This window comes from Onychostruthus taczanowskii, unplaced genomic scaffold, assembly GCF_017590055.1.
Source record: "Onychostruthus taczanowskii isolate IOZ18803 unplaced genomic scaffold, ASM1759005v1 scaffold91, whole genome shotgun sequence".
In the NCBI taxonomy this organism is placed as follows: domain Eukaryota; kingdom Metazoa; phylum Chordata; class Aves; order Passeriformes; family Passeridae; genus Onychostruthus; species Onychostruthus taczanowskii.
In genome coordinates, this window is record NW_024507105.1 from 639,570 (window position 1) to 656,254 (window position 16,685).

Genomic DNA, 16,685 nt, shown 5'->3' on the forward strand with positions numbered 1-16,685 from the left:
TTTCCCCATCCCCCACAGAGGTATATTAGACTTCAGTATCAGAGATTAACTCTAAACAGGGCCCCTTTCCCTTGCTTAAACACTGACTTCAATTTCAGAGGAGACTGCAGCAAAGCAGATAAGCACCACACTGGGTTTTTAACACCAGTTCACATTCACAAACTTCTAAAATTTTTCTGCTGCTTCAGATATTGTGACAGGCTTTTTCCAATGAAAAGTAAAGTAAATATTTATTTAACCCTATTCACAGTGTCACCCACAACTCCTAGAAAATCTGAACTAGAGCCTGTTCTTACTGGGTAAGGGCTACAGAGACAAAGAGCAGCTTATTATTGGCAGTACCACACACCAAATCATTCCCAGTGCTCTGCATTATCTTCCATACACCAGCCCAGCCTGACAAACAGGGAGAGAAGACCTGGCTCTGAACAGAACAACCCAAAACGCTGCAGGGGCACTAAAGGCATCTGCCAGAAAGATGCTTTGTCTGCATTCAACACCACACACACGAAATTCAAATGTTTTCCTCCACACAGCGCCGATCCAAACGCTATTCCTCGCACGCGTGACCCAACTCTGAGTGCTGGTTCACAGAACCCCAGATGTGAATCTGGTGGTGGTTCCTCTGGGGTGGAAGGGGCTTTCAGCCTAGATGGATAAATTTAAACCAAAGCACCAAATGCCCTTCAGATGAAAGACAACCACGCTGCCTTATCTGAGGTCTGTGGATGGCCACTGACCCAGACCAAACCTCTCTGCCATTCCCCACTGAGGTCTGCATGAGGATCAAGGCCCCAATAAAAGTCAGAAACAACTTATTAGACACCCATAATATCTATAAAAAGTGTACTAGAACCAGCATCTCTTTGAGGAATAACTGACTATACTCATTTGCCCTCTTTCCTTAAAAGCAAGAGGGACTTGGAGTGTCCTACTTACTTCAGATACCTGATTAAGCATTTTTGAACAATCAGCCACTCTACTGTTCTGCTTTCAAAAGCTAAGCAAAAACACTTCAGGATTTGCTCTCTCTTTCTGAAAGAGCTTGCAGGGCTTCTCTCCTGACCAACACATCACTGCTGAGACTAACAACTCAGACATCACACAAGCAAGTCCTCATAAACAGCTAAAAAATACAGTTAAGCACCTTGCTGTCATCAGTACCTACAAGCACAGCTAAAATTCAACAAAAAAACACCCGAAGCGTCAAGCAGGTGACTGAAAAAGTAATAAAGAGAGACAAACTTTTAGGATTGCTCTGCATAAATCATTTAGTGAAATACATCTGTGACCAGTAGGAAAAGTTTCCTTAGTCCCCATGGTGTGACATTTGATTTCCGAATTACATGTGGGATCTGTAATCTGAGCCATAGTTCCATGAAGTCATGGATTTCAGAAATATTATTTAATGGGCCTGGAGATACAGGCTTCATTATCATGTTCTTGCTTGAAAAACATCATCAAGGAAAAAAATCAGAATCTCTAAATCCCATTTCTCAGTCAGCTGATGCACCAACTCTGGCCACTCCTCAAGCAACCCCCAACCCAAGTGTCCCATGCATTCATCTCCAACACAGGACTTGGAAATCAGCGCTGGGAAAAGCAGTTGTGAGAAATCTGAATTACTATTCCAAGCCCAGCAACTCTGAAATCCCAGCAGCACAATGTGACGCAGTGCAGGGAGGAGACAACACACAGGCTGTGAAATGATTCACTGCAACACCAAAGTGCAGAAGGTGCTGGGATTTCCCTTCAGTAAATGGGAATAATTAAAGTGTGCTCAGGCATCGTGGCCATAGGCATCATAACAACCACAACTGAATACTGTAGGGACTGTCTGACCCTTGGAAAGGTTCTGTGGGAAGCCAGTGGTGTGAGAAGTTGGTCACTAGGAACTTCAGTTCCCTCTCAGCAGCTCGATGCAACTGCCAACCAAACAGTGACTTTCCAGATAAGAAAACCTGAGCTAAAAGATAAGTCCCAGTTAAATATTTGGTTTCATTACCTTTTCTGAAAGTTTTTCCATGTACAGACTGAAGTTGAGGATTAGAGAGACTAAATCACCTACCACTCAATGTCTACATCAATGCATAGCACAGGTCACCAACCAGCCAAAAATAATTGACAAATTCTGATTAAACTTGTCTGCAGGCAAATCCAACACAACCAAAGAAACCACCGTTCTGAGAAGAGCAACTACTATAGAAGTGCACAAGCCAAATGAAATATTTCCTATTTAAAAGTATTAGCACAAGGACACAGAAACAACAGGACTTTGGTGACTTTCTAAACCACCACTCAGCCACACAAACCAGATTTCAGCCAGCAGCCCTCCAGCACTGGGAAGAATTCCATGCCCTTCTCTGAACCATGTTTCACAAGCAGTTCCTGATCCCAGCATGCTGACAGCAACATAAAACCATGGAATGGTTTGGGTTGGAAGGGACCTTAAAGCTCACTGAGTGCCACACCCTGCCATGGCAGGGACAACTTCCACTGTCCCAGGCTGCTCCAAGCCTTGTCCAGCCTGGCCTTGGGCACTGCCAGGGATCCAGGGGCAGCCACAGCTGCTGTGGGCACCCTGTGCCAGGGCCTGCCCACCCCCAAAGGGCACCTGGGCCCTTTCACAGTCGCGCAGGTTTCTCAGGCGCTGCTGCCTCCAGTCGCACCCAGCCAAGGAAGGCTGGATTCTCCACAGGGGAGACTCCCACCCGCCTTCCTCACCTCCTAGCAAAGGCAAAGCTGCTCTCTCCTGATCCCCACTCTGCACTGCTCACACCTCCAGAGAATCTCAGCTGTGAAGCAGACCTGTGCATCGCTAACCTGGCAGCAGACACAATCCAACACGGCGGTCCTTGATGGACACAAAGCAAAGGACTCAGCACAACCCAGCCCTGCCTGCACACACCTGCCTTCCCCATCGGCAGCCTGAGAACCAGGAGCACCTTGTTAAACCAAGCCCATGGCTGGCAGGGCTTCCCAAAGGTGTAACAAATCCCTCCCTGCTTTGTTTATGCATTACATGATGGCCTGGTTATGCACCTGAATGACAGCACCTTCCTGGGCAGCAGGTCTGGGAGTGCTTTGAAAGGACCTACCAAGTTCTGATACATCCCTAACACTACTGGAATGACAAATTTCTCAGGGAGAAAGTGCTCTGTAGCTGAGATCAGGCAGGTCAGAACAGTACAAATGCTTTAAAGTCTGTCCTTGACCAGATACCGGTTCTGGAATGCCACCACACCAGAAAAACTCAAAGGTCAGCTCTTATCTAAGCATGATGTCAACATGTCTTTGTCTCTTTTGGGTGCTCCTGCTTGAATCTCTGAAGTGGTCAGGGACATGGCCAGCAGGCTCTGAGACTCTGTTGGTGGCACAACTCTCACTAAAGGTCTAGAAGCAAACAGCAGATTTCTGGGGGGAAGGTAGGGGCATCCAGAAGCATTGCAGAACCAAGGGACGGTGACTGAGCAATGAGAAGTGTACAGAATCACAGAACTGCTGGGGTTGGAAGGGACCTCTGGAGATCACCCAAGGCTGGATCTCCTAAAGCAGGTTACACAGAACACATCCAGGTGGGTTTGGAATGTCTCCACTCCACACTGAGATATTCCACCTCATTATCAAAATTAAAATAATCAGGATTCATGTCTTCCTTCTAAAGAAGTAAATTCAGGAAGACAAAAAAATCCAGCCCTCCTTGAGCAGCCTCTGCACTCACACTAATGTACAACAGTGGCTCTGTACCATCAGCTGGCCCAGAGCAGCTTCCCAGTGGAAAGCTCGCTCCTCCCTTCCTGCCTCCTAGCACTGCTGGAGAAGGATGGTATTTAGATGTGCTCAGAAGCTTGTACCAGCTCTTAAGGTTGACTTGAGGAGTTCCACTAACAAGCACCAGCACGCACTGAGCCTCGGCAGTGCCGGAGCTGGGCCAATGTCACAGCACCCATCCAACAGGACGGTCAGTGCTCGGGTGGCTCATTACTGAATACCCACAGGCACCAACTTTACACGGGCTTTGGTGGGCCTGGCCTAGATGCCAGTGTGCATACACACCAGCTTCTGAACCCAGAGACAATAGAGGGATCAGCCTTTTTATTAGCTTTCAAATCTTTGGCTTTTTAAGAGTACTCAGAACGTGAAGGCATGACTAACGCAAAGGGCGGAAAAGTCAGCAAAGAATTTCACGCGCTGTGTCTCTGAATGCTGCACTTCCTCCTGGGATTAAGAGGAGTGGCAAAGAAATTTCACTTTGCTAGACAACACGTGAAGCCATGAAACCCCCAATATGGGAAATTTAGCATAATTTTGGACAAATTTTTAATCAAATGTTTCCTCCAATAATTACTACAAGACTTAGAAATACAATTCTATTACTAATCCCAACAGTAAGTTTGTGGATGTTACAGAACAGGAATAAAGTTACTAAACTCTTGTTTCTAACAGCACAAGAACCCCTTAGTGTCCACCCAGGAGAGATCACATGATCAGCTAGCTACCAGCTTTGCACTGGGAGAAACCCAATCTCAAGCCACATTTACGACTTCACACACATAAATTCATCCTGCGCCATCACCCCAAAACATAATGTGACATTTAGCTGGAATCTGATATTCAAAAGCTGTAACATCTGGTTATTGGCACTCATCCATGTGAGCATGTTCTCAGAGGATGCTGAAGTTCCCAAGTGCCCACTGTTCACATCCACCCAGCTCAGTAAAATCTGTGCCACACAGCCCTCGACCAGTCACTAACACAGTCCGGACAACAGGCATCCAAATCCATTCAGTGATTTCTCCAGAGAGATCTGAACAACTCCAGGACAGTGCAGGAATTCAGAAGTCCTGGTGACTATTTCCATCCTGGATGTGAAAGCCATTGGCATTCCAGCCAGGACCCCTGTGCCCATGCAGGGACCTTTTTGTCAACCGTAATGATACTTCACAGACTGAGGTTCACCAAGTCCGTGAGGGTGGAAGAGACCATCTACTGATGCAAGCAAGATTGCACAGTGACTAGACACAGAATATGGCCTTTTAAGAGATTTTTGCAAAATACTGTAGTATGCACTCCCAGGGAAAATTCTGGGTTTGGAACAAAAATTTCCCTTCTTCCCTGACCTGTCTCAAGACCTTTTGCCTTGAGAAGGATCTTCCTCCTACACACACACACTAACACCTAATACTTATGCAAAGAGCATCCAGTTAACAACATAATTATGGAGCTGTTGTCATCATTTAATGCAACTCACAGACAAGAAGAAAATTCCCAGCAGTAATCTCCCAGATTCAAGAAGAGAACACACTCGTTTCACACTTCCGCTGGCACTTGAACCAAATCCTTTCTGAGTACTTTTTTCCAGGCAGTCCATTTAACAAATAAAATAATTCCCCAATCATAAATATGCCCTCAGCTACACAGATTCAGACTGGCTTTACTTTACACAACAGGTTTACAATAAATATTCCCACTGTAAAACAACAAGCATTTCCTTTCAGGAGACAGGACCAAAGCATCTTGGAGAGAACTGCTAATGGCATTCCAGGTTTGTATCTGCAGCTCACAATACTCCAGCCAGCCACTATTTCCATGACTTGCTGCTCCAAAAACACCAAAGACTATTTCCAGTAAGCACAAGGAATTTTATCTTCAGTGCTGTACGTGCTGCAAACCACACCACACTAGTTTTAACAATTCTTTAACCTAACACCGTCCAAAATTTAGCATTCCTACAAAAACCATATTTCTATCTGCCACTTTCCACCTTGCTCCCCCATCAACAAAAGGAAACAAGTGAGTGCTACTTACAGTGGTACGTGGGGTTGTTCTGGGTCTGCTTTGGTCAGTTCCTCCTCTTCAACGTCCGACTCTCCCCCCGAGCTGCTGTCAGTGACATCCGAGTCAAAGGCCTGCTCGCTGCATCTCAAGTTGGCCATGCCACTGGCCGTGAATCTCTCCAGTTCCTCTGATATTGAATCACTCTTCAGGAAGTTGCTCAGGCCTTCCGAAGTAACTGTCTCGCTCGCAGCTTTCCTCAAGGCTGCTTCTGCTTTTCTGGTCAACATCAGCTGGCTCCGGTGCCTCAGGGGGTCCAAGGCTGGAAGCTTGCTGAGCGTTTTCTCCAAGAAGCCGCCCAACTGCTGCTGGATGTGTCTCTCCACCTGCTTCGCCTGCACCACCTGCAAGCGCTTCTGCAGGCGCCGGGCTCGGCTCTCGATGTCCGCCTGACGCCGCAGCAGGGCCCTCGTCCTCATCTCGGAGTCCAGAGCGCTGTGGTGACCAGACAGCACAGAAGGTTTCTGCTCCTCCAGCTTACCGCCCCCGACACCGGGCACCCGCGTGTCCCCACTGCCGCCCTCGAGCACCCACTGCTGCTCTGCGGAGTTAAGGGAGGGTTTATTTGCAGTGCTATTATTGCTAAAGGGAGTTGCGTGCTCTGCATCAAGGCTTCTATGTGGAAGAGTGCAATTGGTCAACCCGGTCTTCAAGTCCCCCAATTCAGAACCTCCTGTGTTATAGTCAACAGTCTGGAGGGCAGCAGAAGGAGAAGCACACTTCCCACCATTCAGAGAACTAGAGTTTTCATGGTCTGAATTGGTACTTTTGGCCAATTTCTTGGCCAAGCCATTCACAGGCGCTTGTGGGAGAGGTGGCTGGCTATTAGTACTCATTGTTTTTAGATTCTCCAAAGTGAATTCCAACACCGGTTGCCTCCCCAACAGATCACTTGTTTTCAAAAAGGACTGAGATAAGAGAGAGTGAGATTTAAGGACTGTCTGCTTGTTGAAGACTCCTTGCAGCTTCAGAGGCTCTTTTGAAGAGACAGATGTTACATCCGAGCAGAGATAAGAGGCCACTAGCGGCTGCAGCTTGCCCAGCTCTTCCTTCGTGGGGTTGTTTCGGAAATCTAGACTGGGATCCTCCGGAGCAATGGCTTTCCTTTTGGTGCCGTTGGCAGCCAGGAGGATGTTGTTGGCGTTGCCGTTGCTCTCGGCACTGCCAGGCGACAAGGTGGAGGACGGGGGAGCCAGCTTGAATCGGATGTGGTGAGCTTCGGCTGCTGCGTCAGTGAGAGCGGGCGCCATCGCAGCCATTCAGCACAGAGACACGGGAAGTCCAGCCTCTCCCGCTGCCGAGGCCAGCTCCACTGCCTCCCACTGCCGCTCCCGAGGGCAGCCTGCACAGGGAAGGCAAAAGACACAGTCAGGCGCCGCACAGGGAGGAAATAAATCAAACGCTTTGAAAACGGCAGCGAGATGCGGATGCGACGCTTGCGCTTCGCCGGCCTCCTCCCCCCGGGAGCCCCAGCTGCTCAGCAGAGCAGCACCAGCAGCAGAAGCAGGAACACACGACCCTCCAGAACCCCAGGATCTCCCACAGTTAGTGCCTGTAACTGCTGCTCCCATCTTTCAGTTTATCCCTGAGCACACCAGAACCCTTCCAGGCCTCCACGCAAGCTCCAGCCCTGGATGCTCCTATTCTTCAATGCCAGCAGTTTGCCAACTTCATCATTAAAATCCCTGAGCTACACCTATGAAATAGTTTTCAGTGCTTCTACTGCCAGCTCAGGGGTCTTAAAAATGACAGATTTGACTATAACATGTAACACAGACAGGGCTTGAGGGGAACAAATCTCCATATGCTTAAACTCCCAGTGGCTGAAGAAACCCCACCACTTCCCTGAAACCTGGATTTCAAGAAAGTTGCCTCCCTGGTGTATATGAAACCTACTTTCCCAGAAGTACATTTCCGACTGAGCCAGGTGATTTCCAGTGTTAGCAACTCCCATTTCTCTTTCAAGAGCATGGATAAAGATTAACCCACACACGCACAGAGTTCTACACTGACTGTCAGAGTAAGCCTGGGTTTAATTCAACTAGAGCAAACTAATAAAAAGAAATAACTAAAGACTCTTCATTTCTCTATATTGCAGCCTCTTCCCACCCACCTACAAGTCTCTGGTCATTCACCCACTTTGCTTACCACTAAAACTGTCAGTGTTTTTAAATGCCTTTTAAAATGGCATTCAAATAACCCACAGAACTGGCTGTGCTGCCAGTGAAACAGTTACTTGATTTTCCTTTTACTGCTGAAGTTATTTACCATCTTCGTAAGACATTTCACATCAACTTAATAATAAAAGTTGCCCTGATCTCTTGCTTGATATGCCAATCCTCTAATTTCACATAAATTTGCATAAGCTTGTTGTAGCTGTACATTAACACACCCCAATGACCATATTAATGCACTACTTTACAGGAAAAGCAAGGATTATCTGAAGTTTCAGTATGTCTAAAAGGAAAATTTCACAGCCAGTTTGCTCCCAACATCAGATTCAAGTGCTTCTCCATAACAGGGACCAGAAAGACATCAAAGCTGAAAATCAAAGTACTAGAACGTAAATTTTTGTGGAAAGTCAGAGATGAGTTAGAGACACAAACCCACATTCCCATGGAGGGAAGGCTCAAAATTATTTGCTCTGTGTGGTTTCCAATGAGTACATACATTGGTTAACCATCCAGCCCCTCACCAGGTCCAAAACACAAACCCTCCACAGTCCTAGAATCCCAAAATTATTTGGGTTGGAAGGCACCCTAAAGCTCATCCTGTTCCAGCCCCACTGCCCATGCTGGGGGACCAGCCCAGGGCACAGGGGTTTTTGGGACTGGTCATGTCCAGCTCTCACCCACCAGTCCTTCCCCCCAGGCTGCTCTCCATCTGCTCATCCTCCAGCCTGGACTGGTTCCCAGGGCTGTCCCTACCCCGCTAACAGTCCTTCTAAATCACTCTCCATAAAATCCAGTTAGGTGACACAGAAGGAGGAGTCAGGGAAGGAAGAATACACTCCCAGAGGAACCCACTTAAAAAAAGCTGTTGCAGCAGAAATATCAAGATGCTGGAGGAGGGTTCAGGCTTCCCAAGTCCCCATCTCACAGAACTTACGGTATTCTGTAATTGACTACACTTTATCCTTACTAAAAAAGGATCTGCATGTCTAAAAGTTTAGGCCACACTCACTGAAAATGGCTTTTAGTCACCATTTGGGTCCATAAATAAAAGCTGAACATGTCTATTCAGGGAAAAAAGAAAAAAAAGGAACTTGCAGGGAACCTTCCACTTGTAACTAAGACACCCTTGGGAGAGGAGGGAGGAAGACTGTCAGAATAAAGACTTCCTCCACTCCAGCCTCCTTCCAAGACCTTCACCAGAGACACACGCTGGGAATGACTGCCCCTAACAGGTTCCCAGTTTTGCAGAAACACGTGGGTTTCCCTTCCAGAGGGAACTCTGGCTCAGGGCTCTCCACCACAGTTACCACGAGACATCCACAGTGGCTTTGGGAACACCCAACTGCAAAAAGAGCAGAAAGCCCTCCCCTTGGTGCTAAATGACTCCTCATGAACACAGCTGCACTGACTGCAGTCAGGCAGGAGTCTGCAGGAGATGCAGGCTGAAGGGAGTTAACCTGTAGGTCATCAACTTAAATTAACAGAAGTGGGAAACGGAAGCAAAACTTTGACACTGCTTTTTCCTCCGGGTTAGCAAACCCACTTGAAAACAGCAAATCCTCCTTCTAAGCCACTGCAAACCTCCTTGGCTCCACTTTGCACTGAGTGGACAGCATTTAGAATACTCTGGAAGCCTGGAAAGCCTCCCCTAAGAATAAGGCTTTGTTCTAGTAGCTTAAAGATGACCTCCAAAAATTATTTGGTCTATTTTTTGTATTTTATTAAAGTCTTACAAACTCTCTGTGTGCTGGACAGCACTGGCTTCTCTAACACTGAATTAGATCTCAACTTTTATGAGCAACCCCTGGAAAAGACATTAAGGAACATTTGTAAGCATGTTCCCTCCCTCTGTTTATAGTGTTGTTATTAAAGCTGTATTACACTTATCAGGAATTTCTTCCCAACAGGGAATTGGAGGGGAGAAGGTGTTAAGGCATCTCTGAGGAAGGATAATAAAGAAAAGGAAAGGCCACAGAATGGGAAGGGAAGGTCATTCACACACTCTGAGGAACTTTCAGAACATTCTGCTAAGTCTCACAATAATTCCAAGAATTATCCCAAATCTGTTGCCTGCTCCTGGGACCCAAACTGTGCTGGCAAGTTCTACTGAAACTGCTGTCACCCATCAGCATTAGCAGATCCATGTGAGCACCACAGGTCCCTCTTTTCACTGTTTCCCTGCCAAGGCTCTTTGATTCCCAGCACTCAGGGTGACACAAGTGGGACCAAGAGGCTTCTGCTCTGGCACAAGCCCTGCTGGTAGAGAACTGCCAGAGTGACTGGACACTGCTCCAGCTCCACCACCACAGCTCAACCCCAGCCCAGCCTTCAGCAGCCGTGGCACAAGCCCTGTGCTGGACTTGGCTTGGCAAGGTCCAAGAGGAGCTGCCTCTGGAAGGCCAGCGTGGTGTTTACGGCGTGTCTTTAGCTAATAGTGAATGAACGTTCTTCATTTTCCCTGCAGAACTAGAGCACTGCCAGAGCACTTAGCAGTAATTAACAGAGCCAAGATGAAAGGCTGCAGCGAGCAGGTAAAACCAGGGTAACCGTAACTCGCCCATCTTCCCTCAGTCCCCAGGAGTGCATGGGAGGCCACAGAGGCAGCAGAGACAGCAGGGCTCCTCAGGGGGCTTCCTGACCCACACCCCAATATTCCTGACCCACAGCCACCCAATATTCCTGACCCACACTCCATGTCAGCCACTCAATATTCCTGACCCACACCCCATGTCAGCCACCCAATATTCCTGACCCACAGACACCCAATATTCCTGACCCACACTCCACATTAGCCATCCAGTATTCCTGACCCACAGACACCCAAGATTCCTGACCCACAGACACCCAATACTCCTGACCCACACTCTACATCAGCCACCCAATATTCCTGACCCACACTCCATGTCAGCCACTCAATATTCCTGACCCACACCCCATGTCAGCCACCCAATATTCCTGACCCACACTCCACATCAGCCACCCAATATTCCTGACCCACACTCCACATCAGCCACCCAATATTCCGTCACCCCACGCCAGCCACCCAACTCTCCAACTCCTGGAAGAGGGAGCAGAGGGAGGAGTGGGACACGGCCAAGGCAGCGATGGGAGGCCAGAGGGGCAGGAGGAACACACCCAGTCACACAACACCTGGAGCAGCACCAGGTCATGACACCCCTGAAAACAATCCCCTGGCCTGCTGACTTATTCAACACCCTCTGCTTCTAAAACCCAATTTTACAATCAGACATTGAAAGGAGAACTGGGTTTCCAAGCACATGACTTTGTGCGGTACCCCAGAAAATCAGCCCAAAACAAACACAGGAAGTTTGGGCTCTCTGAATTCTTTGTGAGGGTCATGAGAAACATGGGGATGTCTGAGCACTGGACACAGGAGGCACTTGTCTGAACTCACTCCAGTTTGCCTCTGGAAGGGCTGTCCATGCTTTCCTCCCAGACATCAATCCCACCGTGGCACCCACCTGGCCACGCACACCTACCTCACATGTTTATGTTCCTGGATTATGGTTTAACTCCCTGACATGATCCCAAATTCCTGCACTGCTGCACCCTAAAACCCCTTCAGCCCAAGCTCTGTCCTCCCAACACCCATTTCCTGAGGCACACAAAGGTGCTGTTAGAAGCAATAGAAGCAAAATTACCCTGAAGGAAGTGAGTATTATACCAATTCCCACTTCCCCTCTCCTCCCCCACTACAAATCAACAGCGCAGCCAACTCTTGAGTCCGTGTGGTTACAAATACGTTTCAGTCAAAAAACCAAAACAAAGCACACAAAAAAACCCCAAACTTGGTAAAATAAAATCCCTCTACACTTCATTTTGCAAGTAAAACACATCATCTGTGCTAACCTCAGCAGGTAACAACACGCAGCAACTCCCTGAGCCCTACCAATATTTTCCACATCCACAATGTCCATCTAGCAAAGTTACAACTGTGCAAAACAGATTCTCTTTTTGTTATCACCTCTCAACATTTTCTAGTTGTAAGACAGGTGTTTACCAATTTAGAAAGGGATTTACATGAGAAGCAACTCTCAAAGCTTTAATTAAGGAAACGTGACAGGCAAGTACAGGACGATCACCTTATTGATAAGCCAGTTATCACGTGCAGACTGTGTGCTTGCAATGACCCACATTTGGGAAACAAGCTCTTTTTTTAAAAATACCAATTTAAAAATGGTTAAGAACACACACAATAACCACAGATTTTTACAACACACACATGAGTACATTCCACAGCTATTAACACTACAGACTTGCACCTAATCTCCCCGGGAAAAATAAGAATTTTAATAGTAAGAACATACCAGAAATATTACTGAGCTCCACTTTTGTTTGTTTCAAAAGAGAAGCCCTCAAGATTAAACTAAAAGCTGCTGTTTCTACTTCCTTGTCCACATGAGTGGCAGGGTCTGGTCAACTCTGAGATCTCCTTCTGCAAGAATAATTCTCTCTTACACCTGTGAACTCTCATTGGATATAAATAAACCAAACCAATTGCATCATCTGAGGTAAAGGAGGTTTCATCAATATGATGTCAGAAAGAAGAACAGAAGCCTCAAAGCAAGATTAACTATCATCACTGGCGAAAAAATCTGGAAAAGTGAATAATTAAAAACAAGAATGCCTTCACCTGGAAAATTTAAGTGGCTGGAGATAAAAATACCCATTGCTGTTAAGCTACTCTTCAGAACAAAGTTGCAATCTAGAGTCAAATCACAAGAAATATAGTTCAAAAATAATAATGGCACATCTGCAGAAAGCAACAGCCTGTCAGAGACAAAATAAAATAAATTAAAATTTTAGAAAGCTTTAATTGTGAAATCCAGGTTTCCCCCATCCAGTATCAGAAAGATTTTGTTTTTCTTTCGCATAATCTGGGCAAGTTGCCCAGGAAATATGAAAAACTGAACTCAGGACTCAGGGAGCAAGTTAAACAAAAATCAGAATTGCCTTTTAATTTTAAAGATGCATTTTCATTCACTAGGTACAGTCATACCCACCTTTGCTCAAAAGCATATAACTGTTTCCAAAACTCTTAACACCCCCCCTGCCCCATAAAATGGCACCACCTTAATACTTCATATTTTACACTCAGTATTTTAGCACAAGGCATTGGCTGTCACTACAAAAAGTCCTTTGGAGTGCCTTGGGGTAAGTGGCCACGTACTCAAGAGGAAATAACAGCCCAGAGAGGAGCAGAGCTAAGTGTCCCAAACCACCAGCCCCCTGCCCAAGCTGGCAGCCAAGTTTACAGCCTTGATTCTGACTGGATTCAGAGGCTGGATCCTCAGGACAGAGCGCTCAGCTGACTGATGTCAGAGGGGAGCACAGCCCACCTCGGGTGACAACAGCTCCAGAGCAGAGACCTGGTTTAATCAAAGGTGATGTTCACTCACACATCACAGGTTCTTTTCCACGGGCCGTAATTACAGCCTGAGCTGGGCTTGCTCTTCCTCATTCAGTGCAAAGCAACCTCGCAGTAACCCTCCCATCACATCCTCTGTCGCTGCAGACCTTGACAGGAAGTTATAAAGATTTCAGAGAGATGTTTCCTAACGTTTGAGAGCTGAAAATCAGAAATCTTTAAGGTCCACCTTCTGCTAAGGCCTCTGAGGCCTGAAGCAGCTCCCAATACAGAAATATATTTTTCAATTAAACTTTTATTTCCACCAAATCTGAAAAAAAAAATGAGTCTGCTGCAAGAGATTAACTCAAGCACAGATGAGGACAAGGCCTGTTCAGGCTGACAGCTACCCCCATTTCCCTTCTTGAGATTCAATTTTGTTACCTTTCTCCCTCATTTTATCAGATAAACAGCACAGTTTCATCACTAAATTCAGATACTGCACTGTCAGAACTCCAGAATTAAGTCTTCCCAACTATCAACATCTCCCATTTCTCCATTTGTCTCATTCTCCCAACTCTGGCAGTCACCTGCTGGCTGCACCTCGTGGCAGGAGAAATCCAGACTGGTTTTCTAACTTTCTTTAAAAAACCTGAACGAGACCTTTTTCAAACTCTCCTCTTCCAAAAACACAGCTCTGAACTCAGGCCGACAAGGACATGTGCAGGGTTTAATGGAATTATGTTTACTCAAGTTCTGCATCACCCAGACTCTTACTGATTTGGGTATGCCAACTCCTGGCCCAGCTGAGAAAGAACAGAAAGCTTTTATTCCAATTTAAACGATTTGTCACAGAAAACTGCATCCTCAAACATGCAGCCAAACTCCTGTTTACAGGGAAGGATTTTCAAACCGAGTCTTTGCTGCTTTTCATTCCAGATAGACATTGTATTCCTGGAAGTCATGAGCAGGGACATGGTATTTATAAAATGCAGCAACGGAAACGCTGCTTCTCAGATCACCTGCCACTGCAACTGCCCAGTGCTCTTTTCAGTGGAAGGATAAACATTGGGGAGAGAGGCAGACGTGCAGAACTCACTCATTATTTGGTCTCATCACTATGTGATCCACCTGAGACCCTTCCAGGAATTAAATTCCCATTTAGGCCTAAGTTAACCCACCTGTTTCTCTCACAGTCCAGTAAAAAAAAAAAAAACTAACAGAAAAATGCAAAATCAGGTGCTGTTTGGGTTCAGGCTGAGATACCAGTGACCTACTCTCAAAAAATGGTGCCAGAAAAAAGCAATTTTCCAGAAGAGGAAAATTGTATGGAAGAGGGTGGGGGGAAGGCCCAGAAATAAAAATATGTGCTGCTTGTCCTTTCTCCCACTCCCCAAGCTTTACCCTTTCCCTTGGGCTGGGCCTAGGAATACTCAGGCCTTATCTTTACCTTGCTGTCCACTGAGTCTCATCCTCCCTGGAAAAGCCTTTTGAGGTTCCTGAGGACAGGCAGCAAGGGGAGCCTGAGCAGGGAAGGGTGGAGTGCTAGAACTCCAGAGACAGTCTTTGTTCCGGGCGTTCATTAGATAATGGCAGTGGCCTTCACCAAAACACGAGTTATAAACAGGGCAAAAGGAAGTGACTTTGGTCACAGAACCGCTCAGTTTTCACCCCTGCCTTGCATGATGTCACACTCTCACCAGCTCTCCGGTTACCGGATGATCTCCGAGAGCAAATGGGACTGAAATACAGCTTAAAAAAAAATAAATAAAAGGCAAAAGAGGGGGAAAAAAGGCGTAAGAGAAACCCACAGCCACATCTGCCTGGTCATCTGCTGCTTTATCACCTCTGACGAGGGAACACAAGTCATTCCTCATTGCTAAATCATTACAAATCAGCTATAACAGTACCACAACCAAGTTCCACAATTAACTGCTCCTGCAGCATATCAATCCATTAAGCCCCACACAGCTGTGCTACCTTGGCAGTGCGGCTGAAGGGGGGGAAAAAAAACCACTGTCCCCATCCCCGCCGCGCCAAAGCCAGGCCCGTCCCTGGTGCGGGAACCGGGCGGGGAACCGGGCTCCAGCCGGCACCGGCCCGGGGCTCCCCCGGTTCTCCCCGCTGCCCCCGGCCCCGCTCTGCTCCACCGCCCCCTCCGCCAGATTTAAAACGCTGCTGACTTCTCAATTAAAAAAAAAAAAAAATATATATATATATATATAATCAGCTAGATGAGCGTCGCTGTTCCCGTGCCAGAATGGAAATCCAAGAGGATACGCTAAAGCAGGGAAGAGCATCAGAGGTTCCTCCATGAAAACAAAGGCTATAAAAAGGACAAATATGGTTTTAAAGAGAAAACGCCTGCACGCAGACGGATCCCTGGACTGCCAGAGGTTCAGAGGCAAACACAGCCCCGCTCACACCTCGGGCAGCCCCAGGAATGTTTTATCCCACAGCGGGTCCTGCCCGGCTTCCCAGCTGAGAATCCTTCTTCCTCCTCACCTTATTTCCACAGGCACAAAGCACCCTGTACACAACACATGACATGATGTAACCACCAACACGGCCGTGGCCCGAACCAGTTCAAAATATAATGGTCAGTCAAAACAAATAAAAAACCTGCAGTTCCTCCCATATCCTGACCGGTTTCATGGAAAACTACAGTTTGTCATTCAAGTGCATTTTACATAACAGGGAATATAATCTATGGAGTGCCTGCCTTCTGCTCCACCTGGACACAAATTCAAGGAGAAGAGAGATGACACCTCGCTTTGGAAGGTGGGTCTGATTTTTGGGGAGAAAATAAGTTTAGTTGCCAGTATATTTAGCTGCTATATTTTTCCTCCTACATAGCCCCCATTTATACCCCAAATGATGGAAATTTCTCCGTAACCAAGCACTGAAAGATGCTAATCCCGTGATAGAAGTAAACACACGCAGGGATCATGGAAAGCATTTCAGGATAGCCGGACCCTTCCAGCCTGTTTTGGGGAAAATCATCCTGGATCGGCAGGGCCGGTTCCATATAAATAAAATACAAAATATGCGGCTGGAAAGTAAATACAGGGAAACGGTTTTGGAGCTCGAAGCCACCTGGAAAATGACGCTATTGTGCACCCCGGGAGCAGGGAGAGCGCCCGGTGACACGGCTCCCGCCGGTGACAGCCCACCGGGATTACCGGCACCGCTCCGCTCCTATTTTCCAGGCGGATTTGGGGCCGCGGGACCTGCTCCCTCCACGCGTTTTGCAAGCTTTGAGGTTATGCAATTTAATTTTTTTTTTTCTGTTTACTTTTAAAACTTCA

At 46.9% G+C, this 16,685-nt stretch overlaps 1 protein-coding gene across 3 annotated transcripts in view; it reads right to left on the reverse strand.

The window, feature by feature from the left end:
* Window positions 1–16,685, reverse strand: part of KANSL1 (KAT8 regulatory NSL complex subunit 1) — a 79,363-nt gene that overhangs the window by 56,154 nt on the left and 6,524 nt on the right. For all 3 annotated transcript variants that reach the window (XM_041426533.1, XM_041426532.1, XM_041426531.1), the window contains exon 2: window positions 5,809–7,177. In XM_041426533.1, coding sequence (XP_041282467.1) covers window positions 5,809–7,094 — 1,286 coding nt within the window. In that variant the 5' untranslated portion in view covers window positions 7,095–7,177. The remainder of the gene's footprint in view (window positions 1–5,808; window positions 7,178–16,685) is intronic.